The 25,511-nt window shown below is 41.6% G+C and overlaps 1 protein-coding gene across 8 annotated transcripts in view; it reads right to left on the bottom strand.

Moving 5' to 3' along the window:
* Window positions 1–3,596: 3,596 nt before the first annotated feature.
* LEKR1 (leucine, glutamate and lysine rich 1) overlaps window positions 3,597–25,511 on the bottom strand; it is a 189,460-nt gene continuing 167,545 nt past the window's right edge. For 7 of the 8 annotated variants that reach the window (XM_070243169.1, XM_023623183.2, XM_023623188.2 and 4 more), the window contains 3 exons: window positions 22,116–22,280; window positions 18,965–19,264; window positions 3,597–4,455 (listed from right to left, as the gene is read on the bottom strand). In XM_070243169.1, coding sequence (XP_070099270.1) covers window positions 4,042–4,455; window positions 18,965–19,264; window positions 22,116–22,280 — 879 coding nt within the window. In that variant the 3' untranslated portion in view covers window positions 3,597–4,041. The remainder of the gene's footprint in view (window positions 4,456–18,964; window positions 19,265–22,115; window positions 22,281–25,511) is intronic. The other variant, XM_023623189.2, reaches the window with a different exon arrangement.

Here is a 25,511-nt window from a genome sequence, read left to right as displayed (position 1 = left end):
TGTCTAGTAATTCTTTTTACTCAATGAATATATTTATAAAGCACTATGCTATATAAATGCTGGAGAAGAGGGGAATCTTATCTTTCTGGATCAAGGTAAATCTTGTCATAGGATAAGTGTGTTTCAGATTCAATACTGTGTTGTTAAGAAAATTTTATGTATGAATTCAGAATATACAAAGATGATATAATTTATATTTAAGACTCTAAAGATGCAATGCAATTACATCGGCTTCACAATTCATGACTACACAGGGTTAACATTTTCAAAAGGAAAAGTAGAATTTCTTCCGTAAGATACCATATACCCATTTTAGGAATTCTCCCACTATTGTCTGTCATGGTTTGGGGACCTTTAATGGTGTCCTGTGCAAGATACAGTGTACATTAATTATTTTCTTAAAAAATGAAAGTGAAAAGTAAAAATATCCATAATCATTATAGAATTTGTGAACTTTGGGCACATACCAAATTGATTTTCTGTGCTTCCTAAGATTCAACATGCTGGTTAGGAGTTTTCAGCTGCAGGGCATCAGCCTTTTAGGACGCTAGGTTGCTGTATCAACACAGTATTATAATAACCATAAGAACGTTAAAAGATGGAGTTTGAGAAAACTTGTTCCATAATAAAAAAAAAATTAGCTTTAATTGACCTGTAATATTACAAAAAATTTTTAGACTAATAGAACATTAAAATACCTTAGTCTTACATAATTTTAAATATTAATTGAATTTCAGTTCCAGTCAATTCCACTGCCAGAAAATATAACATTTAAGCAATTATGACTAAGCACAAATATAATAACTTAATTCAATAAGACTTTAAAAATTGCTTGAGAAATCTATGTTAACTTTAGAGGAATTCTCCCATCTTTGTCCACCAATCCTAATTTAAGAAAAACAGGGTTATAATTCTCCAAAGAATGTTTCCTATAATATTCTTTTCTTTTGGCACCTATATATCGCTCCACTGAGTAATGGAAAGCACATGTCTATAGAGAAATTGAAACCAGTAGACACTACCCATTATACTCATTTGAGAGCCTTATTTTGTCATAATATTCACCACTTGCTTAACATTCGTGAGACTGTTTCATGCCAGGACTTAGTTCATCAGTGAGAAAATCAATGGAAGTTTGAATGTGTTCTTAACTCCCAGGTTACATACGCTCGCGATATTCTCTTTAAGTGTCTTTCTTCAAAGGATAGAAGCATATAGCTTAGACGGCACCATTCAGATGGTCTCGGTTGAAATGAATGTAAAGGTTGTCTCTCTGTTTATTCATGGAATTACCTCTTTGATTTACTGAGGAATATAACCCAGCCTTACTGCAGATCGTGATTCTGTTCTCAGAGTGATTATTTACAGAATGACTCAGTGCAAAGCAAGAGAGTAACAACAAACCGAAAAAGCAGGTTTTGTGCTGACAGTCTTTACATCATGTTAGAAAAGCCTATGTGGGACTTTCCTCACAAATTTAAATATCTTCATAATTTAGGAAAATTATCCCCTTGGCTCCTGAAGAGAGAGCTGAAGCTGCAAGCCTGTGGAAAAGCATGTATAATCTGATAACACAGGCTATTGCCCAAAACATCCTCCTACGCTTTTACTAAAGCTCTCACTAGCTTTTGCCGTGTACCTTACGGCACGGGGACCTATCATTTAAACAGGCAGACTCCATGCGGTGGCCTCCAGAGTGGGGCGGGAGTGCTGCTGGCATTCCATGAGATGGTTTCAGGGGGTACACCAACTAACATTTTGTATTTTAATAAACATGTATTTATTTTAAAGTGTATTAGAAAAAAACACAACTAGCAAATTGAACTCACTCTATGGTTATTCTTCCTTGGGTCAAATTTTCTTTTTACATAAATTTAAGTTTAAAAAGTGTGTGCAGGGGCCGGCTCCGTGGCCGAGTAGTTAAGTTTGCGCGCTCCGCTATAGCAGCCCAGGGTTTGGATCCTGGGTGTGGACTTGGCACCCCTCGTCAGGCCACTTTGAGGCGGCGTCCCACATTCTCCCACATTCCACAACTAGAAGGACCTGCAACTAAGATATACAACTGTGTACAGGGTGGGTTTGGGGAGATAAAGCAGAAAAAAAAAAGTGTGTGCATTTAAAGAAAATATTGCATATTTACAGCGTAAGTGCTTCTGACAAAAGTCATGACGGAAGCTGGGAAATCTTCAAGTGGAGAAGTGAGGTGGAAAGATTGGGATCAGGTCACAGTGGTCCCGGCTCTGGGTCTGTCACTAACTAGCTGTACCACCTCAACCAAGTCAGACCTCTTTGGGCATCTGTATGACTTATTCGTAAAGAGATTGTTGGGGTGACCGCTGAGGTCCACCCAGCACCATCACTCTGTGATGTCTGTTCTCTGGTCAAATGCTGTTGTAAGAAACACCAAGCTCTGGGGCTGGCCCCGTGGCCGAGTGGTTAAGTTCGCGCGCTCCGCTGCAGGCGGCCCAGTGTTTCGTCGGTTCGAATCCTGGGCGCGGACATGGCACTGCTCGTCAGACCACGCTGAGGCAGCGTCCCACATGCCACAACTAGAGGAACCCACAACGGAGAATACACAACTATGTACCGGGGGGCTTTGGGGAGAAAAAGGAAAAAATAAAATCTTTAAAAAAAAAAAAAAAAAAAAAAAGAAACACCAAGCTCTGTAACACAAAAGTAAGCATTCTCAGCCTTAACACAAGATGTGCTCACTTAAAACTTGCCAGGGAAATCAGAGGCCCTACTGTGGAACTCTTTGGAGATTAAAACACTCTATTGGTAGGTTAGACCAATCCTTTGAAAAACTGGAGAAAAGCTTGATTTTTCACTTTTTTTGCACATGGGAGGGATTCCAAGTGCCTTTGGATTCTCTCACCAACATGACAACTAACAGCAGAGAGCTGTACGTGCCGTATTTCTCACATGCTACTGTCATTCTCTCTGGGAGTGAGAAGCCTGATGTCCGCTATGCAGTCAGGTGAAGGACTTCAGCAGTCAGTCATGGAAGGGGGAAAAGAAGGACGAACACCAGCTTAAGATAAAGAATTGTGTTTTAAGAAACGGGAGGAGCATGAAGCTTAAGATAACCTAAAATAGCTGGTCCGGTCTCTGGTTTTAATTTTTCCCTCTGAAAGTAGAAAACACGTTATCCGGTTACCCATTTTCAGGGGTGATGGAATTTGCACCCCAAGTTAGCACTGTGTGCCCCTACTAAACGGTCTTGAATTCCTTCTCTGCCCAATGGCTTGGGAACACAAGTTCAAGTCAGAGCTCAAAACTGAGCACCAAAAAAGCATTCAATGCAGAAAATCTCTACCAAGTAATATTTTCACAGCCAGGCTCTTTGTTGTCTAAAATAATCTCTGTAGTTGGAGAAGAGAAACACCACTCCCTTGAAGTGGAGTTGCTGCCCCTTTTTCTAGATGGTCTCCGGCCTCGCAGGGAAGACCGGCTTCCTGAAGGTTACCCATCGTGGCTTCTGACCTAGGCTAAAAAGAAGGCAGATTAGCCAATCAGATTGTGAGTGAAAAAGAGAGGCTTTTGATGATGATGATGATGAACTCTGTGAATATCTAAGCATTTTGGAAATTATCAAATTAAAGACTAAAGTGCTTTTATTTTCTATTTGACATACTAATTACATCTATTTAACCTATTCAGCTCAACAAACAAATGAACAAACACCAACAAAACCAATACAATCTATTTTTTGTGGAAATACATCTGCTTGTACTGGTGCAAAAAAAATGGAAAAGATGCTATGGGCGAAAATTTTTACCTGTGATCTCTAAAAGGGCGTTTTCACAGAGCACAGCTAAACACACAACACATAAATAGAGAAATCAGCCGTCTGGAGTACCAACAACTTCATTATCTGTTGTAATTTCAAAGTAGCTTTTCCTATTCTCTTGTTAAAACTATAGACATGCATTCTTGATGTGTGATAATATTTTGATCCTTGTCATCCTCAGTTGCAGTGAGCCTCCGGCACTCGGGGAAAGACCAGGCAGGCTGTTGGAGTTGCTGCTGACTTTGGATCAGTCACTGCTGATTCAGTCTCCTCTGCAGAACAGCAGCCAGTCTTTGTCTGGTCTCGTTTACTGAAGATGCTCGGCCCCTGGGAGGATGTGGTTGGGGCAGAGTGGACAAACCTGAGCTACTGCCCCTCCCGGGCTGAGCTGAGGGTGGGGATGTGGTGGGTTTTGGCACTCCATGCAGGCTGGAGATTTTGACTCTTTTTTCAGAGTTCAGTCTTGCCAGGCTCCTCTCTCCGCAATTACTGCCCACCGCAGCAGAGGAGGTTAGGCTGCCCCGGCTGAGGGAACACGGTGACAACGGCAAGCTTCCACTGAGCTTCCTGAGCTCCAGGAGCTGTTCTCTGGCTTGACTCAAAGCCTCCGTCAGTTCAAAGCGTTCTTCACACTCTCTACGCACTGTTTCCTGAAGAAAAGTGTTCTGAAATGAGAAAAATGGGAAGAAGCATCCCTCGCTTTAAACAGTGTCCACGTGGATGGTTACTGGCACTATAACCTGAGAGCTGAGCCAGTAATCAGAGGTCTGTGCTCTCTGACGGTCGCGGTGGGTACTCTACCACATGGCACAGACAAGGCAAAAACGCAAAATCACTTGTGAAGCTGGAAAGAACTTTAAGAGGACATTTGATTGAACCTTGCCGTTGGCAGAAGAGGAAACAAGAGCCAGCGTGACTCAGATGGTAGTGGTGGGCCTGGGGCTGGCTAACCCAGAGCATCTAGAGCCCACTTAGGGTTTCAGCTTCTCTGTGCCTTGTGTCTCCGACAGTATGTGCCACACGTGTAATATCTGATAGTTAATATCTGGAGTGTCATGAAGCATGTTATTTTATAATAAAGGTAAACTGCAATACGTATGACAAACAGATAAAACTGCCTGAGTTATAAAATTGAAAGAATAAAACATATACGTTATAGAATTTAAACAATAAAATCAGTCTGATGCTTCCTCAGGAGAGCTTATACTGATCATTTGCTGTCCCGTAAGATATATAAGAACAGCATCTTCTGCTTTCAGCTCCAGTCAGCAATCATTTATCAAGTTAGTGGAAGCTGTAGTGGATACAGTTCCTGCTCTGAAGAAGTTTGCAGCCTCATAAGTTTGAGCAGAGCCACTTTTTATGTCCCAAACAGAATTTGGAGCCAAGGGTGGAAGCTAAGGGATTTAAAAGAAGGGAGAATGTTTTAATAGCCAGAGCTGTCCAGAGGATACTCTGAGGTTGAATCTCACTTGACTGGGATATATTGGAGCAAATTTAAGCTTTAAATATATGACTGGACTGGAGATCATTAAGGCCCCTTCAAATTCTGAGACTCTAGATTTCCAGTTGAAGAGTTACCCATCTGTGGAACTCATGAAAACATTTCAAGGCCCATGGTAAGAATTAGGTCTTAGAACTCGCCAACGTCCTGACAGTCATGTCTGCAGGATGTCAAAAAAGAGGTTGAAAAGTAAACAATTCATGGGGCCATCCTGGTGGCATAGTGGTTAAGTTCACGTACTCCACTTTGGTGGCCCAGGTTCACAGGTTTGGATCCTAGGCACAGGCTTACACCACTCATCAAGCCATGCTGTGGCAGAAACCCATATACAAAATAGAGGAAGATTGGCACAGATCTTAGCTCAGGGCCACTCTTCTTCAAGCAAAAAGAGGAAGATCAGCAACAGATGTTAGCTCAGGGCCAACTTCCTCCCCCCACTCCCAAAAAGAAAAATAAACAATTCAAAATGGTATCCAAATAAGTGAACACAATTAAAATGATTGTGCTATAGGATTCTTCAACTAAAAATGAATTTCGATCAGGTTAGCTTATTTGTAAAAACAGCCAAGGCATTCCTAAGTGTGATTCTCAGTGGAATGCAACCTCCGAACGGTTTACTGACTAATTGCTGTCAGTGGAACCAAATAACAAAGCATCAGGGAAAGGAGCATCTTCCCGTATTTGAGTTTCTTGTGATTATGTCAGAACTCTATTCAATTCCAAATTTGGTAATCAACAAGGAAGAATATGGAGCAATTCCAGATCAACAGTTGCACAGTAATTTTCCATAAAATCAGCAGCATGTCTGTGTCAGACAAAGCCTCATCATTTACATAGATTATTAACATACATACATGACCCATATAGCCACATATTTTTTTTAAATCATGGGGGTTAGTTATTTGCTTCCAGTTCTTTATTTATTTATTTATTTGAGAAACAGGGGACCAAGGACAGTGTTTGTGGCTTTATTATCTGGTTCTCAAGAACCCTACCTGAAATACTTGTTGAAAGAGCAGGGGAGGGGGGCTAGAGAAGAAGAGTGACAAGGGGCTACGTTAGGTGTCATCTCAGCTCCATCTCCCAACAGCTATATTGGAAAGAAAGACGCTGAAGCTCAGCCCGGTTGTGTAACTTACTGAGAGTAGCCCAGCTCCGAGGTGGTGGGGCCGGGCCTGCCTGCAGAGCCCTGCTTTGACCACCTCTGCAGCAAGCGTCTAATAATGACATCAAGCATGCAGCGGCCACTTCGGTCCAGGACACTGAAGCAATAAAAAACAGCAAGACATTTCCTCTAGTTTTGCCCAAGTTCTCTTAACTTAATCATCTAAACTTTCTTTTAAAAAGAAAAAACATCAATGCATTATGCTTCCTATCTACTAGTAGAATAAGCTGACAAATGTGTTGAAGTGATTAGATTTAAGAGGCTTTCAATAAATTAGTATAAAAATTCCCTTGATAATAAAGCTATGAAAAAGAGTTAATTTTATTTGAATATATAAAAGAAAAAATGGATAGCAGTTAACAATGAGGTCAATAAATTGGTGACATAAATAACAGGTGCACCAATATGGAAGGATAAAGTGATGGGCGATTTGATAAGAGCTCTCATTAAAAGAAAAATAAAATTCAATCCATTTTCTAAAATTAAATTCAATTCTCAAAGGAAAGGAGTAGTACTCCACGGAAAACATCCATAAAGCAAGTCACTTAAGAGCTATTTCAACCAGGTGACACCCTACTATAAAGGAGGACATGAGAAGGTGGAGTGAACCCAAAGATGTCCCTATACCAGTACAATGGAGCGAAGTGCTGCCAGCTCCAGACTGCACCTTGAAAGGGCCGCTCACCATCTTGGTGTGGGCCCACTGCTCTGGAACTCATCCCTCTTCAAGGCTATTAGCTTCCAGAGCAAAGGACTAATTCTCTTTCTTCTATTATTTCCCAAACCATGAGGACCTTTGAACTGAAGACAGGACCCAAAGTTGGGACTTCTATTTTTGTCTGTGCCACAAACACTCAAATGTCAGGTGAAGCTCTCAGTATCTGCATATCCTCTGCCACCATGACCTCCTCCTTTAAAATCGAGATTATAACTCAGTTTTGTACAGGCAGTTCAAACGTTATAATTTATTCAATCATGGAGTAAAAAAACAGAAATGGAAGACATCAAGTTTAGGGGTTGCTATTTCAGGATGGAGTGTGTGTGACAGGGCATGACAGGAACACATGTGGATGTGACTAGAGTCAGGAAGGCACATTAGTGGAAAATTCCATGGAATTTCCGTGGATAAGAATCATTCACTCGTGGTTAGATTGTTTTCAGCAATTTAGGCAAAATGTTCGTTTTTTTGGAAGTTTGTGTTGTTGCAGAATTTTAATAGATGTTTTTATCGAACAACATGGAAAATGTGTACGATGGAATATGTTCAGTAAGATTGAAAATCATGGGCAAATGTGAGAATAATGAGTGAAGCCACAGCATTCTAAACGTTTCAGCCCTATGTCATCGCTGGCCCTGTTTTAGCATGGTAAAACAACGTCACTGGATTGCAGCTAAAGTGGAAGTCAAAATGGAAAGGGAGGCTTGAGCCAGGTGGAGACGGGCAGTGGGGTTTGCCAGGCAAGGAGGGCAGTGAGAGAGGGCGGGGCACATCTTGGGATGACACATGGCTTTGGATGACTCAAGGGCAGACTGCACAAGGGGAGGAAAGACCAGGACCGAGGCAAGGAGGGGTGAGCAGTGTCAGATCAAGGACAACTTTGGTAACAGGCTAATACCAGAATTTTAACTTAATTCTGAGGGCCATATGGAGTCATTGAAAGGTTTATTTCAAGCAGGGGGCTGGCATGGTCAAATTTGCATTAAAGAAAGATTCCTTTGCCAACTGTGGAAAATGGCCCCCAGTAGGGCAAGATGGGAGGCAGGAAGGCCAGGAGGAGGCCAGAGTGTTCCCAGAGGAGACTCCTCCCCCGAGTGCCCTCTGGTTAGGGGCATCTAGGGAGGGAGAACCAGTGTTCCTTGAGCTCTACAGATTGGTGAAGAGTATATAGATGTGTCTGCAACATGTTCAGATGAAGGCCACTTTGAATGGGCTTAAAATATGGCTTAACTGCACTCCCACTGGGTAAGCAAATGTCAAAATGAAAATATAAATCAGTTCACCATCTGCTTGAAACTTCTAATATTAAAAAATGGCCAATTTGCCCCACTCTTTGCAATGTAAGAGTGGCTTATTTTTATGTTTGTTTTCGTTTTTATCCTGAGAGACAGCTGGATTGCTTTCAATCCCAAAAACAGTGGAAGAAGCAAGAGAAGGGTTTGCTGGGTAGCTTGATCATCCCATTTGTGATGGCCATCAGCTGCATTTGGCATAAGTCGGGGGAGCGTGCCAGGAAAGCGGTCCTGAGTGAGGAATCAGCACAGGTGGCTGTATTTGTCCACGCTTTATACCCAGTGAGGTGGGAGCCGGGCATGGCACCATCGGATTACAGCTTCCACCCACCCAGACTAGGTGTGTCCCAGGGTGAAAGGGTGGCTGGCCAACTGGGTGGGGAGCTGAGGTGAAAGGAAACTGTGGAAGAGGTGTGGAAACCAGAAAGAGGAGTATGAGTGAGCAAAGGACATGCCCAAACTTCCGTTTAAGGCTCCTGTTCAACTGATCTGATCAGCTCAAAACACCGCAGGAAAACGGTGGAAAGGCAGGGATGAGAATCTGAATAAATTTCCGGGAAAGAAGTTAAGATGGATGTCAGGCAGGTTGTTCTTAAAATTGTGTTTCTGTGCTTTCAAACATAATGGACCCCATGAGGTGACGGCGGCAGACACCCCAGAGCGGAAGAGGAGACAGGGCGACAGCCCTCCGACCTCTAGGCTTCAAAGGCTGGTTTGCAGATGGGGGAGGAAGAGCCCACAAAGACACAGTGTTCGGGAATTACTTTTCTAAGTCAATAATCTAACTTTAATTAAGATTTAATTCATATTCATAAACACAACAAAAGCAATTTCTTCATATTTTTTCTCATTCTGTCGATTTTCTGGCAACTATACTCTGCGTCTCCAACATGTCAGACCGCCCAGGCTGGATCTCCCTCTCCGTGGCCGGAGACTCTCCGTCTGAGCCCCCATTTGCCCCAAGCCCCAAGGCGAAGGTTCTTGGGTTGGCAGTTCAGCCATCCTCCCTGCCAGCCAGCCCTCGGAGTAGCCACTGCCACTAAGAGCTTCTCTGAGCCCCTGCTCCCCGTGCAGACAGAGGTTAGAGAACTTCCACTGACCCCTTTCCTCTTTGAAAGAGACTCAGATAGTCTAATTTTATTCCGTCTCAAAGTTGAGAACCACTCCTTTGTTAATTTGGTTTCTCATAAAGGGAATTACCAGAGAAATGTATGCCATTTTCTATCAATTAAATATGCAAGTATAATAAACACATAACCTAAAACTAAGCAAATTCTTGCAAAAAAGCTATTTGTGTTGCAAACACCACATAGTCCTAAAATTTAATCTTAGAGTTTACATAAATCCATCCTTGCCAGATTATTAGTAATCTTTCCTAAATAAATTTTTTCTTTTTTTAAAAAAATAGACTTTATATTCGGAAAATACTCAAAAACACCAAAAAGTTTTAAAGTCATCCACAATCCTAAAATTTTCAAAAAGTATGTAAGAAGTGAAGCCCCTGCCCCTCTCTTCCTCCCCTGAAATAATAATCACTGTAAATAGTTTCGGAAAAATTCTTCCTTTCTCCATATCATCTCTGTGTCTGTAACCCTACAGAGAAACATATGTACTCTCCTATTTTGTTTTTAAACAAAAACAGATCCAAGAAGCCAAGAGATGGTCAGGTGAACCAACAGAAACAGCTGCTGTAAAGAAAGTGAGTACGTATCTACAATCCATTAGCCACAATTTTGACATCCTAAAAGCTCTGAAAAGAAACATCTGTGTAATTTACAGCCTTTGGTAATGAAACCTAGCTGGACTGATAATCCCATGTATTTCGCTCAGAAAGGCCATTCCTACGTTTCACTGCAGAAATATGAATGTCATTGCAGGGAGGGGCTGCCCTAGATATCCAGGGAGATACGCACTTTACTAACTTTCTAAAATTAAAAATAATTTGAATTCCAGAACGTATCCAAAACCAAAGTTTTTGTATAAGGGATTGCGGACCTGTGTAAATTGCATGCTCCCCTCTTTGAATACGTTCTTTCCTTGCTGGCCTTCTCCTCCGGTTTTCCTCCTACCTCACTACATGTTCCTTCTCTGGCAGTATGGCTGGGTTGTTCTCCTCCCAGCCTCTGAAAGCCAGAGTGCCTGTTCTGAGCCCCCTTCTCTCTCACCTCCTCCCCTGGGTGATCTCATTCAGTCCCAAGGCTTTAGTATCAGCTGCATGTGGATGTCTCCAAAATCAACGTCTCTAGTCAGTCTTCCCCATGAACATACGCTCGTCCAACACCTCTGTCTGGCTGTCTGATAGACATATGAAGAGTAACACGTCCCACATCAACTCTCCACCTTTCGCCCCAGCTGTATTCCTTTATAAGTGTCTCCCATCTTGGTAAATGGCACCTTGACTCACTCAGTTACTGAGATTCCAAACTTTGGAGTTTGGAGTTATCCTTGACCCCTCTTATGCTTTTACATTATCCAAGCCACCAGCGACTTCTGTGGCCTCCACCTGGAAAATATACGCCAAATCTGGGCACTTCTTACTTCCTTTACCACTATGACCTTCAGTGCTTTTCTAGGGCTTTTCAAGAGCCTTTAATAGGTCTCCCCTCTTTTCTTCTCCCCAACTTCAACCTGTTTTCCATACAGCATCTGAGTTATCCTCTAAAAATAAATCAGATCATGTCACTTCCTTGTTCAGAATTCCCACGTGGCTTTCCATCACACTTGGAAAACCATCCAAAGTCCCTGCCGCAGCCTGCAGAGACTCCGCAACCTCCAACCTTGCTTTCACCGCTGCTCTCCTTGCCCACTTGGCTCCAGCAAAGCTTGCTGACTTCCTTACGGTTTCTTGAAGGCTCCTTGCTGCAGGGCCTTCACACTTCCCTCTGCCTGCAATGTTCTTTTCCTCACTTCGGGTCCGCTTGAATGTTACCTCCTCAGAGAGGCCTCTGACCACCCCATCTAACACAGTATTTCTCCTTCAGAAAGTATCCCTTTACTCTACTTTACCTTTCTTCTTAGCATCTATTTAAAAAAACGCGTTTACATGTTAAATGAATGCATCAACCACTGTAATGGGTGCACAGAGGTGCCTAAGCTGGCTCTGGGGTTTTGTGGGTTCATGGAGGAGCTCTCCTTTTATTCAGACTTGGAGAATAAATAGAAGTGTGTCAGGCACTTGTTACTAAAGTTTAAGCTAGAATCTACTTTGTCTTCATTCTTTCATTTCTCATAATCTTAAAAAGATCTCATTAAGGTTCACGTTCAGTTGCTTGCTTTACTTACAGCTTTCCTGGTTTTTCTTGTATAACCTTGTCCTTTATCCTTTCCTCTGTCACCTATCAGGTCCTTTTATGCTTTACTTTTTCCCATTATTTTGAATTATTTTTAAAAATTAAAGTAATATATTATACTTCGTTAAAAACTAAAATAATACTATTAAATTATAGTGAAAAAAGGCACCCCTTCACACTTTCAAGTCCTGCCTCCCAGGAACAACCATTTTCAGGTTTTTAAGCTGTTCCTCGTGATACTTCTCTGGATATTTCTAAATAATATCACCACACAGCTATCTCATGGTTTTCCTGCTTCGAAATCATTATCTACTGATTTCAGAGAACAGAATTAGCTTTCTATTGCAACTCCTAACAGGTGTTTCTCCTCTCCCCATGGGGAGATGTTTCTCCTCCCCTGGGGGAAGTTTCTATCACAATTTTGTTGGGAAATCTTCCCAATTTCTGTCACAATTTTTAGTCAAATCTATATTCTGCTGTATGGGATTATAGCATATAAACATTATGCATGCCTGAGCCATGCAGTGTGCTATGATTGCATTTCCTTCTTTGCACAGCGTCCTTCCAGAGGTAATTATTGTCCCATTATTTATCTGCTTAGGTACTTAGGTGTTGATTACTAATCTTTCACCAAAGCCAACTTACAGAAATGTCAATATCCTCTCCACATGTGATCTCTCAGTTTCTCTTTGTTCTTGGAGACATACTTCTAAAAACCCTCCAGTGTTTTCCTTAGCCCCGCCTGGTTGTTCTCTAAACCTGCTGTTCTGTGAGTTCCTGCTGTAATTGTTGGACTTCTTCCCGCCATCATCCTGGGGATTCCCTCCATCTCTCCCCTACGTTGGAACTCTTACTCCCTGATTCCTGTAGCTTTTCCTTTCTTAGTTTACTCCCTCATATATCCTCTAATAGCCTTCTGAGAAAGGCTGCAAGGGAAATATCATTTTTGAGAACTCTAATGTCTGAAAATATCCTTTTTTGACAGGATATGGAATTCTAGGTTGAAAATAATTTTCTTCCAGAATTTGGAAGCCATCGTCTTCTACTTTCTACTGTTGCTGTTAAGAATTCTGATGCCATTTTGATTCCTGATTCTTTTTAAGTGACCTTTTTTCCCTGGAAACTTTTAAGTACTTATCTATATCCTTAAGGTATTGCCATTTCATAATAAAGTGCTTTGGTGAGGTCCCTTTGCCATCCATTATGCTGGGTGGACCTGTTCAATATAGCAATGGATGTCCTTCAGTTCTTGAAAATATTCTTGATTAGCTCCTGGATGGTTTCCTCCCTTCTCTGTTCTCTGTTCTCCGTTTCTGGAACTCCTATTAGTAGAGCATTAGATATCCTAGCTTGATCCTCTAATTTTCTTTTCTTCTCTCTCTCTCTCTCTTTGCTTTTTTCTTCTACTTTCTGAGAGATGTCTTCTTCTCTGTTATCTAACCCAAATATTGAGTATTTTACTTCAGCTTTCATATTTTAATATTCATTCTTGTTCTTTCTTCATAGCCTCCTGTTCAAGTTTCATGGATGCAATATCTTCTCTTTTTTTCTCTGAAGATATTAATTATGCTCTTTCTTGAAGCTCACTTTTGCTCCCTGCATTGTTTTGTATCTTTTTCTTCTGAGTTCTTTTGTGCTTATCTGTTTGATCCTGGTTTCTGTCTTTCATATTAGAGGTCTTCCTAAAATGTTTGGTGATGTTTGGCTGTTAGTGTGTAAAAATGAGTCTCCAAGATGTTACTGGAAGCTCTGTGTGTCTAGGTGGGGGCTTATTGACTGGTATACTTCTCAGTGGGTAGACTGAACACGGACATTGCCATTTCATGGGGAGACCTCAATTGTTAGTATCCACAGGTCTTTTCTTCTCCAAAGAGAGCTCTTCCAATTTTCTGGCTATTCACATATAAGCATGGTTGTCTGTCTTCTGAGAAGTGAGCAGGTGATTTGGACTAGGACGTCTCACCCCTTTAATATATGGACTTCTGCTCTAGCCTCATCTCATTACTTTGCTGTCTCGTATCCTCAGGATCAAAGCCTCTCATACTCAGTTTCTCTAGAGTGTAAACCTTTGGTATCATGCACGGATGGTGGATAGGGGCTGCTTGGGTGTTAGCGAGGGCATCTGAGGATCTACACGCTCCTTTTACAATCATTCAAACAGTCCTGTTTTCTCACGTGCACTTTTCTCTCCCTCTTCAGAGGTACCCGGTGTCTCCAAATCCTGAGCTTTTCCCGTGTTGTGTCACACCGTTGGGTTTGCTCCTTTTAGGATTCCACCCCAGTCCTACAGGCATTAGACTTCAATAGCCTGTAGTCTACTAATTACCTCTCATCCATACTGTGCTTTCCATTTTCCAAAATTTGGTCCACATCTTTTTCATTTCATCCTTCCTCTCCTGTTCTCTTTTCCTTGTGAATTTATTCACTTTTTATTAATTTCCTTTCATTTTAGTGGTGTTTTGGGATGAAGCAGAGATAAACATATGTATTCAATTCTCCAGGTTTAACCAAGAGCATTCCTTTCTATTTTTAAACATCTTTCGTCTTCATCAGATGGCTACAGGAACTAGTAGAATTTAAAACGTCTGCTCCTTGTTTCCCTTATCTGTAGTCTTAAGACAACTAAAATCCTGAACTCTTTGTACTGGTTTTTCTTTGGTAGTTGTATGTGAATTTTTTTTTTTTTTTTAACTTACCACATTTTTCCTCTGGATCACAAGACCCCACACTGTCTTGAAAGGACTTACATGGAGCCAGGAGGAAGGAAAACTGGCAGCAAGAATCAGGTGATGTATTTTAACCTGGTTTTAAATGATAATACCTATTCTCTAACGTATTCTGTTTATTTTCTGAAGTCCTTTTTTTTCTTTAAATATTCCAGTTTTTTATGTGTGTGTCTTCGCTGTATGAAGAATTTTCAGGGGCCCCGTTTCGTATTTACATTTACCATACAGATTCCCTTTCCGTCCCTCTCTTCTTATCGCCCTGCACCTTTGTGCTCCACCTTCCTAAGCCCTGTGCGTCCGCGGACGCTCTCTAGCAGTCCTGCCGCGCAGGCTGCCTGTTTTGCCCTGTAGAGGCTATGGCTTCCCTCCCATCCTTAAGAACTTTCTTCATACAACTAAATACAAAGTCCCTCCATTCTCTGGCTTCCTGAAAGAGAGCAGGGCTTCCTACCCTTAATTAGCTTCCTTATTAGACCATTAATTTATTTTCATTCTAATGGGAATTTGTTCCCCATTTAAATGCAGCTTTATTTCTCCAGAACCTGAGAAATTTCAAGTGTCCGGAATGCACGATCAGAATAATAGAGCTTTTCACTTTACATGCTACAATCTCTATTCTTTCTGGCTCATAACTCCTCTCACTTTTATTGGCTCATTTCGTATTCTTGTAAGAATATTGTGGACTTCGGCGTGCTCAACCAGAGAAGCAGCCTTAATTATTTACTCCCACAGTTCAATTGTAATTATTTAACATCCAGTGGAGAATTCAGTCGTGTTCCCGCACCAGCGGCTCCCCCCCCACCCCCCCGCCCCCTTCCCTCCCCTTCCCCCCCCTCCCCGCCCCCAACAGCTGAAGAAAGTCTGCCCTTTGTGTGTCCTGAGGTAACTGTGCTTCTGGAAGGATCCCTTTCTACTCCTTAGGAATGATCTGTGATCATTTATATACCAACCCAGTGTCTTGTATCTTTGAAAAGTCAGCATTTTTTAAAAAAATAAAACTTCATCTCTAAGTGGTTTCCTTTTACAACTTGAGCAGGAAGAGCTCCAAATGCAGCTCCTTTAGTCTGATAAATACATTCATTGTTCACTTTTCATCTAGCTCCTTTTGCCAAAATTACCTCCAGAGGCCCTGAGGTTGGCAGTTCTAAAATGGCTGCCAGCGATTCCTTGTGCAATGCCGTTGCTTTGACTGGACTGGACTTACTGACTCATTTATAACGAATAGAATACAGTGGAAGCAGTGGGATGTCACTTCCAAGGTTCAGTTACAAAGATTGGCTTCTATCCCATGCAGCTTCTCTTGCACTCTCTCATTCTCGCTCACTTGCTTGTTCTGCGGGAAGCCAGCTGCCAAGTCATACGGTGAGATCCCCATTGCAAGGAACTGAGGGAGGCCTCTCACCAATAGCCAGCAAGGTGAGGCTCTCGTCCCAACAGCCTGTGAGGAGGTCAATCCTGCTAACAACCAGAAAGTGAGCCTGGAAGCCAGTCCTCCTCCAGTGGCGCCTTTAGATGAAACTGCAGCCCTTACAGCCTGACACCCAGCTCATGAGAGGCCTGGAGCCAGAGGCACAGAGCCAAACCACCTTCAGACCTCTGACCCACAGAAACTGTGGGATCATAAATGTTTGTTGTTTGAAGCCACTGAATTTGAGGAGAATTTATTGTGTAGTAATGGATAACAATATAGGCCCTTAGGCCAATTTTTTAGCTTTTAGTCTATGCTTTTTATATGATAAATTTCTGTTTAGGTCATTTTCCTCTGATGTCAATTTAATTACTCAGATAAGATTTTCTTTCAATTCCTCTTTGAGAGTAGGGAATGGCCATCGTCAGTCTTGTTCATAATTGCATATCTAGTTCCTGGCACAGTGCCTGGTACCTGGACAGATGCTCAATACACAGTTACTGGATTTGACTCTTCTGTCTTTTTCTACTTGTTCTAGTTTCTAAGTTACTCCTCACCTTCCACATTGCCATTTCTTTTGGGATTTAAGAGTGAGAAAACCTGCTGGTCTAGTTGTCTTGAGCTTTCTCTCCTTTAACTTGCGGTCCCTTCTCTAGAACGCCAACACTGCTGTCTCGTTTGAAGCAAATTTGCATCACCTTTCGCCTTCTCAGGGTTTCTCCAGTGGGGCCGAGTCTCCTGGCTGGGGAAGCAGCTCCCTTTATCAGGGAGGTTTTGCTTCTGTGTTCCATCATGAGACACTCAATCGTCTGACCCCCTGACCATCTGACGGACTGTGTAGTGTGTTTATTGTTATTTTAAGAGTAAAACAAAAATGAGGCTGGAGATATTGAGTGCTAAGCCTGAGGGTCGCTTTGAAATTTAGAAGCAGAATCGCTAGAACTCAGGTTTCCTGAACGAGGAAGCATCGTACCATGTAGATTCAAATATGAATCTGGGCTCCACCATGTTGCGTGACCTTATGGAAGTTATTCAACCTTCTGGAGTCAGTTCCTCATTTGTCACATGGGAATAATTTCTACTTCATAGGGTTGTTTTAGGCAATATTCTTGATCCAGTATTCTGTCCATGCCCCATTTTAACTTAAATGTATAACTTGTTTGCAACAGGTTCACTTCATAATTATAATGATGGCATAAACTTTTAATTTTGATTGATAGTTTAAGTATAGCAAGAATATGGTATATTTAATTGTTAATAATCAATATTGTTATCAGCACTTTCCTTTTATTCTTTTTTAAGATGCCAATGAAACCAACAAAAATATTACTTATTAACATTCAGAATCTTCCTCCATTTGCCTTTATTTGCTATACTGATATAAACAGGATCAAATATTCTAATGTGACATAATGTTGGGGATTAGAGAAGGGATTAATTGCACTACTGTCTGATATAACAAAGTACCATAGACCAGGTGGCTCAAACACTCAAACAAAATTTATTTCTCACCATTCTGGAGGCTGGGAAGTCCCAGATCAAGGTGCCAGCAGATTCAGTGTCTGGTGAGAGCTCTCTTCCTGATTCACAGACAACCATCTTTTTGTTGGGTCCTCACAGGGCAGAAGGCAGGAGGGAGCTCTCTGGGACCTCTTTCATAAAAGCACTAATCCTGTTCATGAGGGCTCCACCTTCAAGAACTAATCACCTACCAAAGGTCCCAGCTTCAAACTGAGGATTAGGTTTCAACACATGAATTTTGGAGGGGCACGAACATTCAGTCTATAGCATCCACTATTTCTAAACTTCTTAGCAGTTCAGAAATAAGACTTCATTAGAAAAAAAATTCAAATCAAAATAAGTCTACTTCACAGGAAACAACAAGTGTTGGAGAGAATGTGGAGAAAAGGGAACCCTCATACACTGCTGGTGGGAATGCAAATTGGTGCAGCCACTATGGAAAACAGTATGGAGATTCCTCAAAGAATTAAAAATAGAAACACCATATGATCCAGCTATTCCACTACTGGGTATTTATCCAAAGAACATGAAATCACTAATTCAAAAAGATACAGGCACCCCTGTGTTCGTCACAGCATTATTCACAATAGCCAAGACTTGGCAGCAACTAGAGTGCCCATCAATGGATGAATGGATAAAGAAGATGTGGTATATATATGCGATGGAATACTACTCAGTTGTAAAAAAGACAAAATCATGCCATTTGTGGCAACATGGATGGACACTGAGAGTGTTATACCAAGTGAAATAAGTCAGTCAGAGAAAGACAAAATACCGTATGATTTCATTCATATGTGGAAGATAAACAAACAAACAAACACATGGACAAGGAGAAGAGATTAGTGGTTACCAGAGGGGAAGGGGGTGGGGGAAGGACAAAAGCAGTAAAGGGGCACAAATGTATGGTGATGGATAAAAACGAGACTATTGGTGGTGAATACAACACAGTCTATACAGAAGCTGAAATATAATGAAATACACCTGAAATTACACAATGTTATAAGCCATTATGACCTCAACAAAAAAAATAAAATAAGTCTACTCCACTTTAAATAAAAGCATTGCTGAAATAATCATGCATACATAAGAAAGAAGACCAACACATGTAAACTACCTTATAAGTTTAGGTTTACAGAAAGAGGAAGCCCTAAAGAAAAATTACATTTAAAATATATTGTCCAAATATTTTTTGAACTTAAGCAGCAAGTGCTCTAAAAGTTTCTTTGGCAAAGATTTAATATTAAAAAAGTTAAGACATAAATATATAATGATTCCTAGTCTTAGAGGTTTTAAATGGTTATTTACAACACAGTAGAACTGGGTGCACAGGAAACGTTAGAGATTGTGAAGTTCAGTGTATTCATTTTACAGAAGAGGAGGCCAGGTCCAGAGAAGTTACATCACTGCCTAGTTAAGGACAGAGCCAGGCTGTGACCCCAGATCCCTGACTAACAGTCAAGCTGCCTTTCATGTTTTTGTTTGTTTGTTTATGTTTTGAAAGAACATGCGCCCTCACACTGACTACAATGGTACCATCATCAGCTTCCTACCTCTTCCCGGGACTGGTTAAATTGCTGTATCAGTTGCATTTGTGCCAGCATTACTCTTTCCAGTTCATCTGACTTCTGTTTCATTTCTTTCCTCAGGTCCTCTGAAACTGAATCATTACTGTCAATTTCCTTCTTCAAGCGAGATTCAAATTCTGCAACCAAATTTTTAAGGTTTTTGATTTCTTTCTCCTTTGACTCAGATTCTTCAGTGTATCGGATATGAGATTCATGGAGTTTTTCTTCAAGAGTGGCCACTTCCAGCCTTAGATCTCTAGTAGCGCCTGCGATTAAGTCAGATATCTGTAAGAAAAATCTTATGTTAGTTTGTAGGCAGTAGTCTCTAGGTAACCACAGAGTTCTTATGGTTTTAAGAGGCTTATTCTAAATAATCAGTGTACTCTTCTGATCAGATGAAAACAAATCCTATGACACACGTAGGCCTTAAGATATTCTTTTTAAAAATTAAGACTAAAACTTTTACTTTTACCACCTAAAATGAAATTGCACTAACCTCTTGGGCACCCTTGGAAATGTACAAATCTCTGTGACTGGACTGAGCTACCAAGGACAGCGCACGTCTTCATCCAGTGCCTGTCTGGACTCTCTCTAAGATGGCTTTGGGACCTTGAAATAACTGATGTTTGGGGATGCAGGTGGGGAAGTAGCGTAGCCGTATTCTACTCGGACCATACCAGTAAGTCTTCTTTTGATGTATTTTTCTTCTTTCTTGAATATAATGACTGGCAGTACCTCAGATACTACGTTGTCTCTAGAGCAGCACTGTCCAGAACCTTCTGTGATGTCCAATATGGACATATTGAATATTGAAATATTCTGCCCTGCCCAATATAGTAGCCACTAGCCACATGTGGCTATTGACCGTGGTGTGTTGGTAAATGTTTACCAGTGGACTCACACACACAAAAAGCCAGGTTTGCATCTAATTTCCATGGTGTAAATTCTCTCACCATGGCCGATTCCAAGCTACAAAGGTGACCTCACCATGGCTAAGTTGGAAGAGATGTGCACAGTTGGCTCTCGCTTGCCAGTACTGGCTATTGAGCACTTGAAATGTGGCTAATGTGACTGAGGAATTGCAATTTTCATTTTACTTAGTTTTAATTAATGGAAATTTAAGTAGCCACATGTGGCTACCATATTAGTGCCTTTCTAGAGGATACCAGAATACTTTGAACATGTACTGCTTTTCCAGGTGGTACCTCTGGATAAACAGAGGAGAGAATAACTTGGAGAAGCTTCTCCTTATAGTCACGAAAGTCCTTAGAAGGAAGCAGAAAAGACTGCTTGTTTTCTTTCTCCTTGAAAAAACAAAACAACGAGCAGAAAACAACCAGGAATAGCAAAGCTGTTTCTGATGAAACATATCCTTATTATTTATGCTACAAATATTGTCATAGCATAAATGTTAGTACAAGGAGGAACCAGTCCACGAGAAATCTGGGAAACATTCATACACCAAAGTTCCAAGAATTCTGTGAACTATTACTTCAGAGTTACATATCCAAAATTTGTTTCAAATGTTAAATTTACATTAAGAACAACTTGTGTAAGAAATCTATTCACCATACTTAGTAATTTTATAAATTAAATTAATATTCCAGTATCTTTGATTAATTTGGGAAGGAAGAGAGCCACAGCTAGGTCTGAACGGTAATCTCTGTCCTAGAGGAGAGCTGACACTGAAACAGAGTGGGTTATCCTTGAGAGAGGAGGCCTACAGAACCGCAAATATGGTTTGAGGAAGATTAGCCCTGAGCTAACATCTACCGCCAATCCTCCTCTTTTTGCTGAGGAAGACTGGCCCTGAGCTACATCTGTGCCCATCTTCCCCTACTTCATATGTGGGATGCCTGCCACAGCATGGCTTGCCAAGCAGTATGTAGGTCTGCACCTGGGAGCCAAACTGGCAAACTTCGGGCTGCCAAAGCAGAATGTGTGAACTTAACCGCGGCACCACCAGGCCGGCCCCTATGTTTTGAATTTTTAAAAAGGGAATCAACATTTAAAAATCAGGAGAATTTACTTACAAAACCTGGACTTATGACTTCTCTTGAAAAAACGTAACCCCTAGCAAGTTCGGGCTGCCTTTCAGCATCCCCCCTGCTAACGGGCCCTGAGCCGCTTGGGACTGCAACACCAATCGCATAGTTGGTGGGGGCAGGAGGGGTAGCAGGAGCCAGGAAGCAAGAGGTCTGTCTGGGACAGAACCTGTCTAGGAAAGGAGGGACCTCGGGTGAGCCGAGGCCCCAAGCTCCCAGCACATTCTCCATTGTCTCAACAGAACTTCACTTACAAAACGCAAAGTCAAAGACAAAATTATTAAGAATTTCAAGACAATATCTAAAGAGCATTAAACCTGAAGCGTGAGGCCTTTCTGAGTGTGGGGCCCTGTGATACTGCGCTTGTCATACACTCAGGGAGCTGGCCCTGCCTCTTGTTCACGGTGAACTACTGAAAAGCCTCTGCCATGTGCCCCGTACACCAAAGGAGAGCCCGTTACATCTCACCAGGTGCTTAATGTACACAGACTCTTAATGAGTTTATTCAAAATAGGCTGCCCCACTGGGTTTTGGTTAATAGACATACATACGCACACACACGTATATATTCTTTGCTTAGGTCTAATAAAAACAGGGGAACCTTAACAAAACCTTAAGTTATGTTTAGGATACACTGTTTAAGAAATTCTGGAGGTGTGATTACGTTTAAAAAATATTTTATTCATTCAAAGATATTTAGAAATGAAAATATTTCCAACTGAAGGGGATAGGTTTTAGTTGGTAAAATTTTAATTATGTAAAACAACTCATTATCTTTTGATGGTGGATATTTGAAGTGTTGGAATATCTAACCACATCAATTATTAGTTATATAATTTATGGTATTTTAAAAATAAGTTGATTTTCATAGAAAAAAAATCCATACATAGCTAGATTGTATGCTTGTATAATTTATCACAGTTACTCCTTCCGGAGAACAGCCAAACCATTCTACCCATGTGGTTACAACTAAGGCACAACGACCATGAGGAAAGCTACAGAGTAATCAATACATAGAGTTCTCAGCAGGAAATAACCAACATCTGTAGTTTAAGACGCATTAAGTAATGGCGCCCGCCATAACGACACACCTTCTTTTGCACTTCCTCTTGTTCTTTCTTATACTTTTGGACTATTTCTTGGTGTTTTTCCTTCTCAATATCAAGTTCCAGTTTAGCTTCTTCCTTAAAGAGAAGGGCTTGCTCCTCAAATTCAACTAAATGTCGGGCCCTTTCCTTGGCGAGTTCAGCTTCAATCTAGAAAATAGCGTTTAACACACACATAAAGCCATTTTACCTTAAAATAGGTAAATTAAGCTTATATTGAGACTCTAATATTTTTTAAAAATTCTAATTCCAATATTAGTTTTTTAATTCCAATATTTAAAAAAATCTAACTTAAAACCTGGGCCAGAAAAATTGGCCTTGGGTCAAATATTTCTAGATGTTCTAAGATCTAAGACCTGTAAAATGAGTAGAAAAGTTAGGACAATATATTATGATAGTTTTCAGAAATACTAAAAGTTTAGGCTTCTGTACATTTATACTGTAAACTCAGTCCTTGCCAGCAACTCTATAAGAAAAAAAATTATTTTGAGGCCCTTGGACTAAGTTCTGCTGAAAACTCAGAGGGGATACAAAGTACAAATGTTCATTTTTTAAATGGTCCTTTCTCGATGGAGTCACAGATTATCATTTTAATGTGACTGAGGCCAGAAGTGACTGGAGGGAAACAGTCAGTGCTGCCTGCATCCATGTTTTGACTCGGATAGAATCATGGCGCTGGAAGGCGCCTTAGAAATCCCCTATTTAATTTCTCAAGCCTCCGTGAACTGCGGGAGGAATAAACGAGGGCTTTGCATTCAGAGTTGAGTTAAATCTTGGCTTGAATCCTGGCCCTGCCACTGTCTAGTTGTGTGATCTTAAGTTGTGACTGTCACCTCTCCTGGTGGGATTGTAACTATTCCCTTGGGGGTCATTATGAGGATTAAATGAGACGAAACGTCTGTGGAAACTCCAGCACGAGCAGGGATTCAACAGTCAGTGGAGATCACGTCTACACCTCGACCCTTCGGCTCCACCATGGAATCTGCCTCAAACGGTTGTCTTCTCTGTGCCTCACCACCACCGGGAACCTTAACTCACTCCTTCCCCAGCAGACGTTTCCAGTTTCAGACAGCGCTAAGCATTAGGCAGTTTTTCCTTTAGTTGAGCCAACATCTCTGACCATGTGGTTTTTAACCATTGATTTTGGCTCTGCCTGCTGGAGCGAGAGAGAGAAGGAATCTGTGAGTACTGGAGTCACTCAGGCCTGGCAGTCGTCTAGTGAGGTGAGAGAAGCCACCCCAGGGACAGGCTGGTCCTAGATTTACACCGTGCTGCGATTATAAATTTTAAGAGGGAGCAAATGCCAGATAACTCGGGAGAAGTGAAGTCAAACCTGACTTACTGCGACTCTGTGATCCAGGCCTCTAAGGGGAGAAGGAGAGAGGTCAACCTGAATTTCTCAGGGGAACACTGAAACAAGGGTACCAGGAAACAGAACGTTTGCAGGAAGCCCTTTAAATTAAATAAAATGCAGATAGAAGACTAGGCCTAGTGTAGGGTCAGCCGGGTTTATTGCCATGGGTGTAGGACTGAGCATCTGCCTCAAGGCAAAACAATTATGTTTATACTCACTGCAAGGAGTTATTTTGGCTCTCTCAAAATAAATTTCCGGATTGCTTGGGGAAAAGGGTACTAATGATCATTTAGGAGCATGACAGAATTGTTCAGATGTGGTGTCCTCGGGCTGCTAAAGACAAGGAAAGCCTCTGGGGCACTCAGAAAAAAGAACAGATGTTCTTCTGAATTTCAGGTACTTCTATCCACCTGCCTCCTGGTAGTCATCTAGTTGCTTCACAGGTGTCTGAAAAAACCATCTGAACCAGAAATCTTGATACAACCCCCTCTCCACCTGTTCTTCCCCAGCACCCCCCATCTCAGGACACAGCACCACCATCCATCTAGTTATCCAAGTCAGTAATTGGGGCATCATTTTCCACATCTCTCTCTTCCTTACCCTCCACCCCTAATCTAGCACCAAGTCCTGCTTGTTTGCCTCCAAAAGATGCCTTGAATCCATCCATTTCTCTACATCTCCACTTCCACCACCCTAGTTCTGGCTACCACCACCTCCTGACTGGCCTCCTTAGTTTCCACTCCTGCCTCTCTCCAATCTGTGATCTGCACAGTAGTTTTCTTTACAAAACAAATTGGATTCTTTTATTCTTTCTTAGTGGTTTCTCAATGAATTACTATAAAATTGAAATTCCAATACATGATCTTCTACTGGGCATCAGCAGCCCCCGTGGCACCTCTGTGTCAATCAACCAAGCAGCCCTTCCTTCGATGAACACAGCCGTGTGCCGAGCCCGGGCTTGGGGAGCAGAGCACAGGCTGGAGGCCAGCTCCCGTCTCTCCCTCGGCCTGTGCCATGATGCAGGGCAACCCGAGCACCGTCTGCGGCAGCCCTCGACTCCTCCCAGCTGACTTCCACCGCTTTCTCCATGTGGTCACTGTGCCCCAGCCACAGCGGAATGAAGTCAAGAATACACGAAATTAGGAAAGCAAATGTAAACATTTGGGAAAACTGCAAAGAATAACCTTAAGAGTTAAGAGCCCACAAGATACTTTGACACTATTTTTACAAAAACAACTAAACAAACATTTTTTGAGAAGCTCAAGAAAAATGTGCACTGAAGTACGATATCAAGTGTTTAAAAAAATTCCTCATGTGGTCAATTGGTAGAGCCAAATAGTTATTTTAGGACAAGAAGACATCTTTCAAAATATGGACTGATTGCTCAAATTAAGAGAACAAGAATGTACACAAACTGGGTGGGACAGGACAAACTGTGAATTAGATGACGGAAGGACTCTAGAGGGACTTTTAAAGATTGAAGTTGTTTAATGAAGAGTGCCTGGATGAAGATGAAACGAAGGAAGCATTCAGGGAAGAGAAGCGGTGGCTGCCTGCTTGAAAGAGTAGAATGTTCTGTGCTACCTCCGTCAGGAAGCAGGAGATCTTCTTGCGCCTGGACTGGTCCTTGGAATGATCCATTGTAGGTAAAGAGAGAAAAAAAGGAAGGAATAGACGGAAGGTGGGCAAGAAAAGGCCTACAGATAGGAGGGAGGAGGGTACGGATTTGATTTTTAATTTGCACAACCTGAGAAAGAGAGGCAACGTGACGAGCTTCAGGTGGGATTTCTAAACATTTAAGGAGTCGCATGGGCTGCCAAGAGCCACCTGAATGTGTTTGCAGCACAGAGATGACACTACTGGTTCCTTCATGATCTGAATAGTTTAAACAAAATGATGGGCCCACAAGCACAATGATTTGCTTAAGCCAGTATAGTATTTGTCATTGAGAAGATGAATTCATGCCAAATTGTCATGCTTATGTTTTTTACATGTTGATAGGAGCTGTTTGTTTAAAATGTCTTAGA

The sequence above is a fragment of the Equus caballus genome, chromosome 19 (assembly GCF_041296265.1).
Source record: "Equus caballus isolate H_3958 breed thoroughbred chromosome 19, TB-T2T, whole genome shotgun sequence".
NCBI lineage: Eukaryota > Metazoa > Chordata > Mammalia > Perissodactyla > Equidae > Equus > Equus caballus.
Note: the sequence above shows the minus strand (reverse complement) of the source record. Positions and strands in the feature narration are given on the sequence as shown.